This window comes from Ascaphus truei, chromosome 2 (assembly GCF_040206685.1).
Source record: "Ascaphus truei isolate aAscTru1 chromosome 2, aAscTru1.hap1, whole genome shotgun sequence".
Lineage (NCBI taxonomy): Eukaryota > Metazoa > Chordata > Amphibia > Anura > Ascaphidae > Ascaphus > Ascaphus truei.
Genome location: NC_134484.1, coordinates 461,108,826 through 461,127,607, shown reverse-complemented (window position 1 = coordinate 461,127,607; position 18,782 = coordinate 461,108,826). Strand labels below are relative to the sequence as shown.

The 18,782-nt window shown below is 42.5% G+C and overlaps 1 protein-coding gene across 31 annotated transcripts in view; it reads left to right on the top strand.

The window, feature by feature from the left end:
* The window catches only part of OBSCN (obscurin, cytoskeletal calmodulin and titin-interacting RhoGEF), a 462,171-nt gene that overhangs the window by 234,540 nt on the left and 208,849 nt on the right, over positions 1-18,782 (top strand). For 30 of the 31 annotated variants that reach the window (XM_075588062.1, XM_075588043.1, XM_075588055.1 and 27 more), the window contains 2 exons: positions 10,272-10,544; positions 17,842-18,114. In XM_075588062.1, coding sequence (XP_075444177.1) covers positions 10,272-10,544; positions 17,842-18,114 — 546 coding nt within the window. The remainder of the gene's footprint in view (positions 1-10,271; positions 10,545-17,841; positions 18,115-18,782) is intronic. The other variant, XM_075588052.1, reaches the window with a different exon arrangement.

Below are 18,782 nucleotides of genomic sequence, written 5' to 3'. Positions count from 1 at the left end.
GTAAAGGGTTAGGTTTTTGGGTAGGAGATTACGGTAAAGGGTTAGGTTTTTGGGTAGGAGATTACGGTAAGGGGTTAGGTTTTTGGGTAGGAGATTACAGTAAGGGGTTAGGTTTTTGGGTAGGAGATTACAGTAAGGGGTTAGGTTTTTGGGTAGGAGATTACGGTAAAGGGTTAGGTTTTTGGGTAGGAGATTACAGTAAGGGGGTTAGATTTTTGGGTAGGAGATTACGGTAAGGGGTTAGGTTTTTGGGTAGGAGATTGCAGTAAGGGGTTAGGTTTTTGGGTAGGAGATTACAGTAAGGGGTTAGGTTTTTGGGTAGGAGATTACGGTAAAAGGTTAGGTTTTTGGGTAGGAGATTACGGTAAGGGGTTAGGTTTTTGGGTAGGAGATTACAGTAAAGGGTTAGGTTTTTGGGTAGGAGATTACGGTAAAAGGTTAGGTTTTTGGGTAGGAGATTACGGTAAAGGGTTAGGTTTTTTGGGTAGGAGATTACAGTAAGGGGTTAGGTTTTTGGGTAGGAGATTACGGTAAAGGGTTAGGTTTTTGGGTAGGAGATTACAGTAAGGGGTTAGGTTTTTGGGTAGGAGATTACGGTAAGGGGTTAGGTTTTTGGATAGGAGATTACAGTAAGGGGTTAGGTTTTTGGGTAGGAAATTACGGTAAGGGGTTAGGTTTTTGGGTAGGAGATTACAGTAAGGGGTTAGGTTTTTGGGTAGGAGATTACAGTAAGGGGTTAGGTTTTTGGGTAGGAGATTACGGTAAAGGGTTAGGTTTTTGGGTAGGAGATTACGGTAAGGGGTTAGGTTTTTTGGGTAGGAGATTACAGTAAAGGGTTAGGTTTTTGGGTAGGAGATTACAGTAAAGGGGTTAGGTTTTTTGGGTAGGAGATTACGGTAAGGGGTTAGGTTTTTGGGTAGGAGATTACGGTAAAGGGTTAGGTTTTTGGGTAGGAGATTACGGTAAGGGGTTAGGTTTTTGGGTAGGAGATTACGGTAAAGGGTTAGGTTTTTGGGTAGGAGATTACGGTAAGGGGTTAGGTTTTTGGGTAGGAGATTACGGTAAGGGGTTAGGTTTTTGGGTAGGAGATTACGGTAAGGGGTTAGGTTTTTGGGTAGGAGATTACGGTAAGGGGTTAGGTTTTTTGGTTAGGAGATTACGGTAAAGGGTTAGGTTTTTTGGGTAGGAGATTACGGTAAAGGGTTAGGTTTTTTGGTTTGGAGATTACGGTAAGGGGTTAGGTTTTTTGGTTTGGAGATTACGGTAAGGGGTTAGGTTTTTTGGTTTGGAGATTACGGTAAGGGGTTAGGTTTTTTGGGTAGGAGATTACAGGAAAGGGTTAGGTTTTTGGGTAGGAGATTACGGTAAAGGGTTAGGTTTTTTGGTTTGGAGATTACGGTAAAGGGTTAGGTTTTTGGGTAGGAGATTACAGTAAGGGGTTAGGTTTTTTGGGTAGGAGATTATGGTAAGGGGTTAGGTTTTTTGGTTTGGAGATTACGGTAAGGGGTTAGGTTTTTGGGTAGGAGATTATGGTAAGGGGTTAGGTTTTTTGGGTAGGAGATTACGGTAAGAGGTTAGGTTTTTGGGTAGGAGATTACGGTAAGGGGTTAGGTTTTTTGGGTAGGAGATTATGGTAAGGGGTTAGGTTTTTTGGGTAGGAGATTACGGTAAGGGGTTAGGTTTTTGGGTAGGAGATTACGGTAAGGGGTTAGGTTTTTGGGTAGGAGATTACGGTAAGGGGTTAGGTTTTTGGGTAGGAGATTACGGTAAGGGGTTAGGTTTTTGGGTAGGAGATTACGGTAAGGGGTTAGGTTTTTTGGTTTGGAGATTACGGTAAGGGGTTAGGTTTTTTGGTTAGGAGATTACGGTAAGGGGTTAGGTTTTTTGGTTTGGAGATTACGGTAAGGGGTTAGGTTTTTGGGTAGGAGATTACGGTAAGGGGTTAGGTTTTTTGGTTAGGAGATTACGGTAAGGGGTTAGGTTTTTTGGTTTGGAGATTACGGTAAGGGGTTAGGTTTTTGGGTAGGAGATTACGGTAAGGGGTTAGGTTTTTTGGGTAGGAGATTATGGTAAGGGGTTAGGTTTTTGGGTAGGAGATTACGGTAAGGGGTTAGGTATTTGGGTAGGAGATTACAGTAAAGGGTTAGGTTTTTGGGTAGGAGATTACGGTAAAGGGTTAGGTTTTTTGGTTAGGAGATTACGGTAAAGGGTTAGGTTTTTGGTTAGGAGATTACGGTAAAGGGTTAGGTTTTTGGGTAGGAGATTACGGTAAGGGGTTAGGTTTTTGGGTAGGAGATTACGGTAAGGGGTTAGGTTTTTGGGTAGGAGATTACGGTAAGGGGTTAGGTTTTTGGGTAGGAGATTACGGTAAAGGTTTAGGTTTTTGGGTAGGAGATTACGGTAAGGGGTTAGGTTTTTGGGTAGGAGATTACGGTAAGGGGTTAGGTTTTTTGGGTAGGAGATTACAGTAAAGGGTTAGGTTTTTGGGTAGGAGATTACGGTAAGGGGTTAGGTTTTTTGGGTAGGAGATTATGGTAAGGGGTTAGGTTTTTTGGTTTGGAGATTACGGTAAGGGGTTAGGTTTTTGGGTAGGAGATTACGGTAAAGGGTTAGGTTTTTGGGTAGGAGATTACGGTAAGGGGTTAGGTTTTTTGGGTAGGAGATTACGGTAAGGGGTTAGGTTTTTGGGTAGGAGATTACGGTAAGGGGTTAGGTTTTTGGGTAGGAGATTACAGTAAAGGGTTAGGTTTTTGGGTAGGAAATTACGGTAAGGGGTTAGGTTTTTTGGGTAGGAGATTACGGTAAAGGGTTAGGTTTTTTGGTTTGGAGATTACGGTAAGGGGTTAGGTTTTTGGGTAGGAGATTACAGTAAGGGGTTAGGTTTTTGGGTAGGAGATTACGGTAAAGGGTTAGGTTTTTTGGTTTGGAGATTACGGTAAAGGGTTAGGTTTTTGGGTAGGAGATTACAGTAAAGGGTTAGATTTTTGGGTAGGAGATTACGGTAAAGGGTTAGGTTTTTTGGGTAGGAGATTACAGTAAGGGGTTAGGTTTTTTGGGTAGGAGATTACAGTAAGGGGTTAGGTTTTTGGGTAGGAGATTACGGTAAGGGGTTAGATTTTTGGGTAGGAGATTACGGTAAGGGGTTAGGTTTTTGGGTAGGAGATTACAGTAAGCGGTTAGGTTTTTTGGGTAGGAGATTACAGTAAGGGGTTAGGTTTTTGGGTAGGAGATTACAGTAAGGGGTTAGGTTTTTGGGTAGGAGATTACAGTAAGGGGTTAGGTTTTTTGGGTAGGAGATTACAGTAAGGGGTTAGGTTTTTTGGGTAGGAGATTACGGTAAAGGGTTAGGTTTTTTGGGTAGGAGATTACAGTAAGGGGTTAGGTTTTTGGGTAGGAGATTACGGTAAAGGGTTAGGTTTTTGGGTAGGAGATTACGGTAAAGGGTTAGGTTTTTGGGTTGGAGATTACGGTAAGGGGTTAGGTTTTTGGGTAGGAGATTACGGTAAGGGGTTAGGTTTTTTGGGTAGGAGATTACGGTAAGGGGTTAGGTTTTTTGGGTAGGAGATTACGGTAAAGGGTTAGGTTTTTTGGGTAGGAGATTACGGTAAGGGGTTAGGTTTTTGGGTAGGAGATTACAGTAAGGGGTTAGGTTTTTTGGGTAGGAGATTACGGTAAAGGGTTAGGTTTTTTGGGTAGGAGATTACAGTAAGGGGTTAGGTTTTTTGGGTAGGAGATTACGGTAAGGGGTTAGGTTTTTGGGTAGGAGATTACGGTAAGGGGTTAGGTTTTTGGGTAGGAGATTACAGTAAGGGGTTAGGTTTTTTGGGTAGGAGATTACGGTAAAGGGTTAGGTTTTTTGGGTAGGAGATTACAGTAAGGGGTTAGGTTTTTGGGTAGGAGATTACGGTAAGGGGTTAGGTTTTTGGGTAGGAGATTACGGTAAGGGGTTAGGTTTTTGGGTAGGAGATTACGGTAAGGGGTTAGGTTTTTGGGTATGAGATTACAGTAAGGGGTTAGGTTTTTGGGTAGGAGATTACAGTAAAGGGTTAGGTTTTTGGTTAGGAGATTACGGTAAGGGGTTAGGTTTTTTGGGTAGGAGATTATGGTAAGGGGTTAGGTTTTTGGGTAGGAGATTACGGTAAAGGGTTAGGTTTTTGGTTAGGAGATTACGGTAAGGGGTTAGGTTTTTGGGTAGGAGATTACAGTAAGGGGTTAGGTTTTTGGGTAGGAGATTACAGTAAGGGGTTAGGTTTTTGGGTAGGAGATTACAGTAAGGGGTTAGGTTTTTTGGGTAGGAGATTACGGTAAGGGGTTAGGTTTTTGGGTAGGAGATTATGGTAAGGGGTTAGGTTTTTTGGGTAGGAGATTACGGTAAGGGGTTAGGTTTTTGGGTAGGAGATTACAGTAAAGGGTTAGGTTTTTGGGTAGGAGATTACAGTAAGGGGTTAGGTTTTTTGGGTAGGAGATTACGGTAAGGGGTTAGGTTTTTGGGTAGGAGATTATGGTAAGGGGTTAGGTTTTTTGGGTAGGAGATTACGGTAAGGGGTTAGGTTTTTGGGTAGGAGATTACAGTAAAGGGTTAGGTTTTTGGGTAGGAGATTACGGTAAGGGGTTAGGTTTTTTGGGTAGGAGATTGCGGTAAGGGGTTAAGATTTTTGGGTAGGAGATTATGGTAAAGGGTTAGGTTTTTGGTAGGAGATTACGGTAAGGGGTTCCTTTTGTTAGGGTAAGGGCTTTGTTAGGTAAGGGGTCTCAGGGTAAAGGTTTTCAAGGTAGGATGTGGTGTTAAGATTAGGGGTTTTATGGTAAGGGGTACGGTTTTTGGGTAGGAGGAAACATTAGTATTATGGGTTAAGAGTTAAGATTAGGGGGTTTTAGGGTAAGGGGTAAGGTTTGCAGGGTAGGGGTATTGTTAGGGTTAAGGGTTAAGATTAGGGGGTTTTAGGGTAAGGGGTATAGTTTTTAGGGTAGAGGTAGTGTTAGTATTAGGGGTTTAGATTAGGGGTTTAGGGTAAAGGGTATAGTTTGTAGGGTAGGGGTATTGTTAGTATTAGGGGATAAGATATGGGGTTTAGGGTAAGGGGTATCGTTTTTAGTGTAGAGGTAGTATTAGTATTAGGGGTTTAGGGTAAGGGGTATAGTTTTTAGGGTAGAGGTAGTATTAGTATTAGGGGATAAGATTAGGGGTTTAGGGTAAGGGGTATAGTTTTTAAAGGTAGAGGTAGTATTAGTATTAGGGGTAAGATTAGGGGTTTAGGGTAAGGGGTATAGTTTTTAGGGTAGAGGTAGTATTAGTATTAGGGGTAAGATTAGGGGTTTAGGGTAAGGGGTATAGTTTGTAGGGTAGAGGTAGTATTAGTATTAGGGGTAAGATTAGGGGTTTAGGGTAAGGGGTATAGTTTTTAGGGTAGAGGTAGTATTAGTATTAGTATTAGGGGATAAGATTAGGGGTTTAGGGTAAGGGGTAAGGTTTGTAGAGACTTTACCTTGATGGCGAAGCGGCCGGCGAAGGGATGTCCCTGCGGTGAGGTGAGGGTGGCTAAATACTGGCGGCGATTTGGTCGCGGCAAAGTGGCTGCGGCCAAATGTCAGAGACCGGCATTGTAAGGGACCGGTCCATGCTACGTTAAGTTTACAATATCACTTGGCACAGGAATATTAAGTGATCTCCCAAGGTCACAAGGAGCTGATACTGTGATCTGGGTTCACATTTCATTTTCAATGAGATTACCATTAGAACCATTAACCAATGATATAACCAAAAGAAAAGGCCTTATCACGGGGGGTGCTCAACTCCAGTCCTCAAGCCCCCCCAACAGGTCAGGTTTTCAGTGTATCCCTGCTTCAGCACAAGTGTCTCAATCAGTCCCTGCTTCAGCACAGGTGGCTCAATTAGAGGCACAATCCTGGACTGAGCCTCTGATGGAGCCACCTGTGCTCAGGATGGGATATCCTGAAAACCTGACCTGTTGGAAGGTCTTGAGGACTGGCGTTGAGTCCCCCCTGCCTTATCACATTGCATTGCATATCACCCAACTACTAACGTTTTTACATTGGTGTTTGTTCCGGATGAAGATTCACAAAGGGGATTCCTGAACAGTCCTACTTGTATATTACAAACATGACAACTGGTTGTGCTGATTTTTGTGACTGTTAAATGAGTAAAACAAAACAAAAAAGAACTGTTCCCCGGTTCAGCTCAGGAGTTACTGTCTAAGCTAGAGCGGTTTCCGATCCATTGAGGGGGCCGCTTCAGTTTACTGACTCAAAATCCCAGACTCACTAACCTTCGTTGGGCCACTTAACGTAGCGTTAACCTGCGCCAATGTAACATTCATGGTAAAGCCGCACCGACTAAAGGAAGTGACAGAACGTTAACTTGTGTTGGCGTCATGTTAAAAGTAATGTACAGAAGGGCAAATGATACGCACGTGAAATACCCTACTTATGAATCTCCGTTAGTGTTAACGCCCCAAAATAAATTTCATTATTGAAGTGAAACCTTAGCCCGGTGTAATTCCCGTCCAAGCACTGACACAGGGCAAAAGCCTGGTGTCCCTGTCTGGATTGGAGTAATGCCAAGTGTAGGTACAGTGTCACTTACAGTAAATAACGTAGTGTCATTTCCCTGGGTTATCTCCCTCTTCTCTCCTACAAACGCCCTAGTATGTCAGTGTGTGGCTGGAGGTAATGCCAAGGCTTCAATATCATCACGTAGCATTCTCCTGATATAACATGCTGCTAACCCAATGCTGACCAGCTCTAGGACGGGCGTTATTTTTGCCTGTCATTTCTTTTGTGAATAAGGCGTTGCCTCGGGGCAAATAGCGTCCGTTCCGGATTTAGATCATCCTACACTATTTGCCCTGAATTTGCAGAGTTTAGTGAGTCTGGGCAAAAATAACTATTTATTTATAATACTATCCCAACTGTAAAACTGGAGCAAAAAAGTAGCGCCAGACTTTGATAATTAAAGCCATAAGATTTTGACCCTCGATGTTTTAAAATCCAAAGTGATGCCATTCTGAGGCAGAGAATTGTATTGGTACATCAAATACAAAAAAATCCTACTTGTGAAAAAGAGATTTTTGTATGTGCGATACAATGTTTTTACTACAGACGATAGGGCCTCATGCACTAAAGGTTCATAAAAAAAATCGCCGGGCCATTTAAATCGCCGTTTTTATGAGCGTTGGTATCACGGTATTCAGAAAGCCTTCATTACCTGTCATAGCAAAATTCACAACACGGGAGATTAGCCGGGGATCTGATGAACGACCCTCTGAAAAGGCCTAACCCGGCGAGTTGTATCTGCTGCAGAGAGAGCTGCTCTGAGAGAGCCGTCTCCCCTTGTGCAAATCTCGGCCGAAATGTATGTGTATAAATTTTAATTTAGTGTAGATGAGCAGGGGGTCTCCTGAGCTGAACCGCATTGGTTTCAGCCTCAGTTACCCCCTACTTCCCGAGATACAGGCCCCGTTATGGGGTGCCGGTATCTCCTATGCATTTTATTCCCATGGTCACATGACACGGACATTTAAATGCATAGGAGATACCGGCACCCCTTAACGGGACCTGTATCTCGGGATGTAGGGGGTCCCTGAGGCTATCCGCTATGGTAATGAAGTTTACTGTAAATGCATTTTTATTGCACACGATTCATGCCGGGGTCTCTGGTGCTAATATTAATGGATATCAGCTCCAGAGATTCCCGGCATCAATCCTATGCAGGAAAAATGCATTTTTCCCCCTAAGTCCCATCTCGCCGCTTCTCTGCAGGTTTCCAACACCTTTGCGCCAACTTTTTCTCGAGTGAGGATTTTGTGATAAAATTACCATTGTAGAGCGGTTATAGGCGTTCATAGCCAAATCGCTGCTACTAGAATTGCGCGAGTTTATGAACATGCCGAAAAGCGGCGATAAGTGGCATATCACCGCTACCTCTGTGATTTTTTTATGAGCAATTTTTTGGGGGCGATTCAGTCTTTTAATCACCCACTTATCACCGCTTACTGAATAGCAGTAGGCATTTTGGGCGATAAATGCTCGATAAGTGGCTTATGAACGCTTACTGCATAGGCCCCTAGATATTTAAACGTGTTGAATAAGTGATGCAAAGAACGGCACCATATGTATTGAAGCAAAACTTGCAGTGGGACTTTAGGGGTCACCCATCTGCAAAGGTGGTGCAAAACGCAAGCACATAACTGAATTAAATGTATCAAAACAAAATATCCCATCGCTTACTGCGGGATAAAATTGGTGTGGGTTTTGTGCTCCAGTTTTCGGTGATATTGTGGTGCTGTTTTCCGCCTCACTTTGGGACCACTTGCCCCTCTGATTCTTACCCTGTGTGTGCTTTATTGTTGGTGAGGAGGTCTCTGTACCCGCCTGAGGACTTAGATAATACAAATGTCACGCTAACAGTACGAATAAATCTGTTGATTTGCTCCTCAAATACGATCCTCTTGCATAAAATAGTAAAGGAAACGGTGAACATTTGCAGTGTTCTATATTTCATGTTTGTAATATGTGCGAATGCAATTGTCTCTCGGGTATTACTGTATACAGTATGTAAGTAAGCATGGCCGGCTTAATTCCCATGGGGTTACTGTTGCTGCAATGCTCATGCTGTATAGTTACGCTTCCTAAAATCCCACTAGGATCTGGCACGGGGGACTGATATATATTTACCAGTACCCGGTACGGATTAGCTCACCCGAACCGCTATTAAGACCCATTGAAGCCAATAGGAGTTAACGCTGGATCAGGTGCGCTAACCTTATTGGTGCTTGAATCTGCCCCTCTAGTTGCTAATAAACACGGTTGCTTTACGGTTGCAAAGACTGAGCCTCTGATTGAACCACCTGTGCTGAAGCAGGGACTGAATGAGCCACCTGTGCTGAAGCAGGGATATCCTGAAAACCTGACCTGTTGGTGGCCCTTGAGGACTGGAATTGGCCACCTCTGACCTAATCCATCACTAAAAACACAAACATTGCTTTGTAGGGCAGTAACAAAAACAGCTCTGCATTGTAAAACGGGCACTTCCTTGTATAAGTCAGAAACTGTATGCTGTGCACTGCGTGCTGCACCGACATGTCAGCGCCAGAATGCACGCGGCAGCGGCATACTTATGAACCGCAGTGTAACGTACCATATGGTAATGTCATCCAGTCACCGAGCAAAACTACTTACAAAATTACACTGATAGTCTGTTTTACTCCCATGAAAAGCCAACTGAGTTTGTAATGAAAATCAGATTTGGGGTGTTCCACAGGAAAATGACATGTGTCCCAGAAGCAAAGAAGGGTGGGGAGGCGTTAGTCCTCTCTTCCATGTGCAGTAGTAACAGAGGAGGGAGAGGGAGGAGGGGGTATGATACTTTTTATTGGACCAAGAAATAGTTGATATGTTCCAAGCTTTCGAACCTCTCCGTGTCCTTCATCAGGTCCTACCATCCTTTGTTACTACATTTGCACCAGACAAACTGAATCTTCAGCCATAGGGGTTTAGCGCCTGATACAATAAGTGATTGGTATTCGGTTTGAGTGTGAGCATGAATGATCTAATTATGTTATAAATATCCAAAATGTGTCAACTTGGCATGTAACATGTACTGTACCCTCAAATAACAATTATTTTAGATTTCTCCTTTTCTCAAAGACTTCGGTACTGTCTAGCATAGACTCATGGCTTCAAAACTGGGGTAAATTAATAGCAAAGAAAACAACTCCATTAATAAAATCTGGTGCTACTTTAAACCAAAATGTTGCCCCAGTTTTGCAGGCCGGAGACATTAGGGTGATGTATCAAATTGCGTCCTTTTCATATTGTCTGTTTGTGTCAATATATCAACATCTATCTTTCACATTTTGTGCTGTTTTTGACCGCTCAAGATTTGAGGAGTATCAATAAGACTTATGGAGGAGTTATATGATACACAGATTATAATGAGATGTATCAAACTCTGCGTTACTTTTTTTTATCTTGCATTTGCGTCCCAAAAAAATCAACCAGGTCCATTTTTCAGGCCAACAATTGTACATTGGACGCAATTGACGCAAACAGAAAATGGAGCAATGTGTCAACACAGAATTCTTTTTGCACTTCCTTTACGGTCATACGTCTCCCCGTTTGATACATAGTCCTCTTTGCATGTCTGTTCTTTGACCACATACATTATCGTCATTACTGCTACAATACATTTGATAGGTTCTGGTCACACAATGAGTTGATCGTGTAATTGTCTTGTTTGTGTTCTCTAATAGCCAAGAATAAAATACTACAAGGGCTGGCGAATGTAGAGGCAGTGGAGGGAGGCGAAGCTCTGTTTGAGTGCTATTTGTCTAAACCCGAGTGCTACAACTTCAACTGGCTGGTTGACGATGAAGCAGCAAGAACATCGGAAAACATTGAGATGGTTTACTTTGAGAATGGCCGCAGGCATCTTCTCTTGCTGAAGAACCTCACTTGTGAGGACAGCTGCAGAGTCACCTTCATGGCTGGTGATGTGGCTTCATCAGCTTTCCTCAATGTCAGAGGTAAGGTTTGGAGAATGCACTGTGCATTGACGGCATGCGTTGCTTATACCAAGGGCAGACACCCATATACCAAGGGCAGAGACCCATATAAGTGGTGCTAAGCCATAAGGCACTTTATTACCCATCCATGTAATTCGCTAGGCTCTGTGAGGTGCCTTCTAGCTTTGCACTGCTTAGTAAATATGCGTCAGAGTATAAAGAAATAAATACAATGGTATGATTAGCCATGTTATATATGGGAAATAATCATTGTATTGGCGTTTTTGTCACATTTATAATTTGAATACAGTATGAACATTTCTGTAAAGATTTGGGTCACACAATCAACTAAAGATACATAAAAACACAAGTAATTAGAACCAATATACCATGGTCTTCATGTATGTCGTAGCAGAAAATAAATACAAAGTAAGGGGAGGAGTAGATGGAGGGGATAATCACTTCACAGCTCACATTTTCTTGACTTGACTAACAAGGTAACAGTATATTGTATTACGGTTTGAGAGTTGCTTGCTTAGAGTGATACCGATAGATTATCGGGTGTGGCTCCGGAAAGGTAAGTTCTGATTCTGCATCCCCAGAAGAACGGTAACATATCTGAGATTAATTCCTCTTACTCTGGATTTCTTTGTTTGACACATACACCGTCCCACCAAGATGGAGCTGTAAGGCAGGTGATTGCTCCTGGACACTACACCCGAAAGGTTCACGGAGGTCACTGCCGGTGTTTACTGCTTCAGGAGCGTATCCCTGCTGAACCCTCTCAATATTGTGCATAGTAGTGTTGTATAGAGGCACAACGGACTTGCTTTACAAGAGTTGTTTTTTGCCAATATGGTCCTATAACTCTTTAAAGGGAAGTCCGTTGTGCTCTCTTCTATACAACATTAAGAAGCTGTAAGAAACTCATTTTTAGGCCGCTTCGACCTCTAACTATTTATACTTTTGAGAAACACCAAGGTTAGGCGTTGGGAGCTCACTTATTGTAAGGTGGTTCCTGTCTAGATCACAAAATTAATCTTGTAACAAATGTGTTAGAACAGTGGCACGTAATACATAAAGCAACCCACAGGGAGTAACAAATAACAGCAGAATGGAAAAGAGACTATGCAGAACATGCGTCGAGGGCTACACATGGACTCTTAAAACCACCAATCTCTTGTTGTGTCAATTAGAGATGGGCCATACTGTCGTAATCCGTTTCCCAAGATTTCCATTCAAAATCCGTTCCGCGGTGTCAAATCCATCTACGGACTGTTCAATTTTCAACCCGTGCGGATGAATCCAAAAACCGCCATTGGATACAATCCGCTGGTGAATTTTAAGAATCCAACCCGCACGTTACGCAAAATCCGACCACGGATCATTAATCCGCCATCTGGACTGTCAGTGATTTAAAAAAAAAAAAAAACGGAAAGACGAATTGCCCTTTTTCAGACTGATTCGGGGAAATCCGTGAACAAAAGTAGTAGGTCATCTAAAGCAGGGGTGATGAGCTCCAGTCCTCAGCCTCTCCCCCTCTCCCCCCCAACAGGTCAGGTTGTCAGGATATCCCTGCTTCAGCACAGGTGGCTCAATCAGAGACTCAGTCTTTGATTCAAAGACTGAGCCACCTATGCTGAAGCAGGGACTGATTGAGTCACCTGTGCTGAAGCACAGATATCCTGAAAAACTGCTGTTGGGCGGGCTTGAAGACTGGAGTTTAGCACCCCTGATCTAAAGTGGGGGGGAAAAAGCTCAAAGACAAATCTAACAGGGGGGTATTATATAATGAATGCTCAGTTATAAGTTATTATTTCAAATAACAAGATGTGCTGTTTTGTATGAACAATGGATCAAGGAACATACATGTAAGTACCAGCAGATAACCCGGCCTTCTGTATTGTGCCAAACACAGCAATTTGAAGGAAAACAACTTTTTTTCCAGCTGCTAAATACATAAAGCATTGTTTTTTTATTGTTACATAACAGTATTGAGAGGAATAATAAGATGGGTCTCAGTGTAATTCTCAATGTCAGATGCAACCATCCAACAAATCCTACTGTAGTTCAATACACTTGACAGCATGTGTCCTCATACGCATCTCCCAACATGTCAGTACAGGTGAGTGTTTTACACAAGCGCCTGAGTATACAAGGTGACATACATAGAGAGGCAGGAACCTTCTTCCTACAGCTGTGGCATTTGGTCTCACTTTACTTCAATTATTTCCTGATAGGGAAGGAAACAGGATATGTTTTTCCTGCAGTTAATGTTAAGAGAGTATTTTAAACAATAATGTTGCTGATAAAGAGATCCACACAGGCAAAACCTGTTTTGTTATGTGTAATGAGGTATCCGGTGTACCTGCTTTCTGCCAATTCTGACTACAGGTGCAGTATTTGCTATTGTGGGATTTTTAACTCGAGGTTGAGATGCGTAAAAATATGTGCTCCCTAATTGGTAACTAAATATGGTACAGTTCCAGAGTGCGGGGAAACCGTTTCAGGCGAGGAGAATCCTGCTCGTGCAGCCAGCACAACATAGACAAACACATTCTTCAAGTGCAGGTCTCCTCTGGGACAGAGATACAAAGTACATCTCTACTCACACGTTCATAATGCAATTCTCCAATTAATGTGACAGCCAAGAACAGTGGATAGACAGTGTTTCAGGTCCCATATGGATCTTTCATCAGGTATATAGTAACACACAAAGCACAATTAATTTATGTGTGTGTGTGTGTATTTTGGAACCAAAACCTGCCACAACAGGGGATGCCAATTAAGTATAAAACTTGTATATACAGTATGCTGGTGTTTTATACTTAAATAGCCCAACCATGATAACAGAAAAGATCAACAAGATCAAGAGGTGACTGCAATAAAAAATGAAAATGATTGTATCACATGGATAGTTGCAGATTTAAAAAAACGCACCTACGCGGTTTGCGCTGTCGTGCTTTAACAACGCGAAACGCGTCGGTGTGACACCTCTTGATCTTGCTGATTTTTTCTATTATCACGGTTGTGCTCCGTACTACACCCCGATGACGCGTGTTCAATGTTTATTGCCATTATGTAGGAGGATTGCTAGCTTCTATCATTTAATATGAGGGTGCATTTTATTTTATCTTTTTCATCATATCTGCAAAAAATTCACCAATCTTGGAGAATAAATGCTGGTTTTTTTTACATTTCTATTCACATTGTGACATTGACAGTCTCTGGTTAGTAATCATTATCTCTCGGGCTGACCTTGCAGGATTGTGTGTATACTTACACAGTAGAAATGTGAGTTTGATACAGAACTTGTGTAAAATGTTTTTGTTTGCTTATGTTGTGTCCTATAGACATATTATACCATTGGTGATGAATATGTGGGTTTGTAACATCATTCATCTCTGTTAAGAAAGCTGACAGTTGATTTGGGTGGAGGACCTTTATGGTCTCCTTAGTGAGATTGCTTAGGTCCCAATCAATGACACGATAGTATTAACATGTCAGCATCACCTGTGTTGTTTAAGTAGATAAGAATGGTATTTGTTTATGTACAAGAAATAGAAAAGTAAAACCTGGCAGCAAACTCTTTAGTAGCAGGAAAGTGGGATGTATACTGGGTGACCAGCGGCTCTTACTGGGTGACCAGCGGCTCTTACTGGGTGACCAGGGACTCTTACTGGGTGACCAGCGACTCTTACTGGGTGACCAGTGGCTCTTACTGGGTGGCCAGTGGCTCTTACTGGGTGACCAGGGACTCTTACTGGGTGACCAGGGGCTTTTACTGGGTGACCAGAGACTCTTACTGGGTGACCAGGGACTTACTGGGTGACCAAGGGCTCTTACTGGGTGACAGGAACTCTTACTGGGTGACCAAGGGCTCTTACTGGGTGACCAGGGGCTCTTACTGGGTGACCAGGGGCTCTTACTGGGTGACCAAGGGATGTTACTGGGTGACCAGGGGCTCTTACTGGGTGACCAAGGGCTCTTACTGGGTGACCAGGGGCTCTTACTGGGTGACCAGGGGATCTTACTGGGTGACCAGGGGCTCTTACTGGGTGACCAAGGGATGTTACTGGGTGACCAAGGGCTCTTACTGGGTGACCATGGGCTCTTACTGGGTGACCAGGGGCTCTTACTGGGTGACCAGCGGCTCTTACTGGGTGACCAGGGACTCTCACTGGGTGACCAAGGACTCTTACTGGGTGACCAGGGGCTCTTACTGGGTGACATGGGGCTCTTACTGGGTGACATGGGGCTCTTACTGGGTGACATTGGGCTCTTACTGGGTGACCAGGGACTCTTACTGGGCGACCAAGGACTCTTAATGGGACCAAGGGATGTTACTGGGTGACCAAGGGCTCTTACTGTGGCCAGGGTTGTAATCAACACAGTAAAAAATGAAAAAAAAATCAGTCTTTTAAGATAAAGAAATCTAAATATTTTTCATTTGGAACATAACTACTTTAAAAAAAACAAGCTTGTTTTTTTTCTTGTCCTTATATCCCAATTAATATGTTTTTCCGATTTCTTTATAATAGAATTGCTGTTATTGGCGTGCTGGGCAATTTCCCCCCAATTTTTGACATCCTTTTATGGACGCCGACCACACAGGCTGCACGTAAATATAAATCGCCAAGCGATTTGGGCCTCTGTAAACACAAGCAGCAGTCTGTGCTAATTGGCACGATCGGCAATCCAACCCTTCCCTCCCCCACTTCCTGAGATATAACTCCTTTTTTCCACTGGGCAAAAATACTTGCCCGGTGAAAACAACATGGCCGCCGTGTCAGGCTTGCTCTGCCAACCAAGGGAAACCTGCAACTTCATCGGGAAATGACATTGTGACTTTCTATTGGTGACACTGTGACCATATTTGTAGTTTTTTTTTATGTCACACACTGACACAAAACAACTCCAAATATCTCTGGACCTGGGGCTTTCCTGGTAGTCGGGGGATCACGGATCAGCTCTGGGGGTGTCACCCTGGTTTAGGTGCAAATATGGGCAGTTTGAATCATAGGCACCTATTTATTAAACGTCACTACAACCTGGAAGGTCATCGCGCCGTATTCGCGCTGTATTCATTCATGGTGACACAAGACCCCCTGTCTCACTTACACAAAACAAATTGCATCAAACACCTCATGCAGATTACATTTTAGTAGCAATATTTATGCACTGACAAGTCTTAGATAATAGATTACATGCTTTTTATTGCTACAGCTGTCTTCCTTTTTGGGTGGGGTTTTGCACTGATTTTCTTGCCCTTTAATGGGGTTCTGCTGAGTCCCCTTGCGTGGGTGTCCGTCTGCTACCTTATATTTTCTCTATTGTCTGCAAAAGATATTTACATTCACATTGGATATTGAACACATCTCAGCCCTAATTTCTCGCTATGCACCACCCCGACTCTTGCGTTCTTCTCAAGGATGTCTTCTTTCTACCCCCTTTGTATCTAAAGCCCTCTCCCGCCTTAAACCTTTCTCACTGACTGCCCCGCACCTCTGGAAGGCCCTTCCCCTCAGTACCCGACTAGCACCCTCTCTATCCACCTTTAAGCCCCAACTTAAGACACACTTGCTTAAAGAAGCATATCGATAGCACTGTGGATAATACTGGACACATGATATAAAGCTTGGCCCCCTGCAGACGCACTTACCAGAACTCCCTCCTACTGTCTCTGTACGTTCTCCCTACCTACCAATTATACTGTAAGCTCCTCGGGGCAGGGACCTCCTCTTCCTTAATGTTATTTTTATGTCTAAAGCACTTATTCCCATGATCTGTTATTTATATTATCTGTTATTTATTTGATTACCCCGTGCATTACTACTGTGAAGCGCTATGTACATTAATGGCGCTATATAAATAAAGACATACAATACAATACAATACAATTCTTTTTAAAACATTTTTTATATTGTTTATCAGCCCTTTTGATCATAAGAAATGTATCTGTGATCATTATTTGCCTACTCTTGTCTTATTGTCTTATAAATTACACCAAGTAAGTAATGGTGATTAACACAGTGACAAAAACCCCCATCCCCGCCCCCCGTACAGTGTACCGCAAAAACAAATACTACTTGTGAGCACATACACATGTCCACAAACCGACCTTTCCCCATTATCTTTAGTGCAAACAAAGGAAATGTGTCTGAAAACCCGATATCTTATGAGTCCCAATAATGAAGACACTATACTGGAAAATAGTAATGGCGCAATATCCTTCAACCAAGGGTGGCCAACTCCAGTCCTCAAGACCGCCCAATAGGTCTGGTTTTAAGGATATCCCAGCTTGTACTGCAGCTGGATATCCTGAAACCTGGTCTTCGACTGAGCCACCTGTGCTGAAGCAGGGATATCCTTAAAACCGGACCTGTTGGTGGACATTTGAGGATGGGAGTTGAGCCCCCCTTGCGTTATAGACCAATGAAATAATGAATAATAATGAAATAATTTTAGCAATAACATTAATTTATCCTAATGCAAAAAGTCAATCGCAATGTAATTGTGAAAACACAGGTTTAGCCATCAGCAGCGGCCATTCACTGGGACGATCGCTAATCTTTAATGTAGCTTAGTGACTATAAATAACGTAGTTTCATTGTACGTAGCGAATGTCTCACGGAGAATGTTTTACAGCATTCTGTTACCAGATGATATTGCACAAAACAAAAGTACGATTAAAAACTCATGAAACTAACCCAATGTAGGAGCAAGCCCGTTACAATGAACCTTTTATTGATGTTCTTAGCACGGTAGGTACAGGCAGTCCTCGTTTTACAACGCTTCGCTTTACAACGCCATTTTGAGTAACGCATTGTGTTGGATAACCGAGGACTGCCTGTATTTCCCAATTGCAGTTTTGCAAATACAGCGTTAATGGTATTTTCATGTATTTAAGATTCTTATCTAAAACACCTTTTTGACATCACCTTGTTTTAATTGACCTTCGTGCAATAATTTTGTAGTCAAAAATCCTACGATAAAATCTTATCTACGTATGGAATTGGGATGTTTTAAATAAGTCTCAAGTAAGTCTGGGCACTATTCTGTAGGGTTTGTATTATTGTGTAATGTTTTTGATGACTTCATACACAATCATTCGTTTTCAGATGCGTTACAATATGCAGTTAGTAGATCCATTCAGATTCAGGGTGAGCCATTGAAAAATAGACATTGAAACAATCCATTTGCTAGATTAGAGAGTGGGGTTGAAAATTGCATGGAAAGTAGCATATCAACATGTAACTATGTACTGTACAGTCCTAATTAAAGGTTTAGAATATTATAATATATGTTTTAACTCCAGGATGGCGCCTGGAAGTCCTGCAGCCTCCGGCAGACACTGAAGTCATTGCTGGTGAACAAGCAACTTTTAGCTGTGTGTTAAGTGAAGCCGTACTGGTAAATGAGATTGCCTGGTATTTTAACGGCTTAAATATCCAACCAGACGCAAACTGGGCAATGCAGGTAGATGGCAACCAGTACAAGCTTATTCTTAAGGAAGCTCATATGCATCATTCTGGAGAAGTGGCATTCGCTTCAAGGGATGTAGTAGCATCAGCCAAACTATCTGTCATTGGTAAGTAAATCCGTAGTTACCTTATGTCAAGTTTATGAGTAAGGATTAAATAGGGGGTTTTGGATACTCATTAAGATGGTGGGCCATACTTAATAAGAAGTCCTACTTCATAAGACAACTTGCATGCTGGAAAACCACTCATGTGGATAAGGGAGATCCAACGCACAACGAATTTGCTCAATAGAAAAAAATTATTGTGCCACACAACGTTTCGACCGTAAGGTCTTTATCAAGTGACAGGCATGATAAAGACCTTAGGGTCGAAACATTGTGTTATCTACAGTTCAGGATCACCAGGACAGGTACCCCTTGAACCAGCAGCACCGGTAATGTTGAATGCATTGTTTGATTGAGGTGTGCAGCATATAATCTTCGTTAGGAAAACCAGTCCTGGCCATGTTTAAGTGAATGGCCCACAACAGGCTATATTTACCAAGAGCTTTAACTCTATGAGGCACCTTCCATGCCAGAAGACATCTTAAAGCCCATTCACATTCAATTGTGTCAAAGGGATCTTATTCTTCATAAAATTAAGTGTGTCACCTCTTGCGCTGGTGGGGCGATCAATGAAAACTGCTTACAACAAATGTTTACCGTCTTCTCTAATAACAAATTCCTCACAGCATAGACTACTACAAGTATAACTGTATACAATATAAGTGTATCTG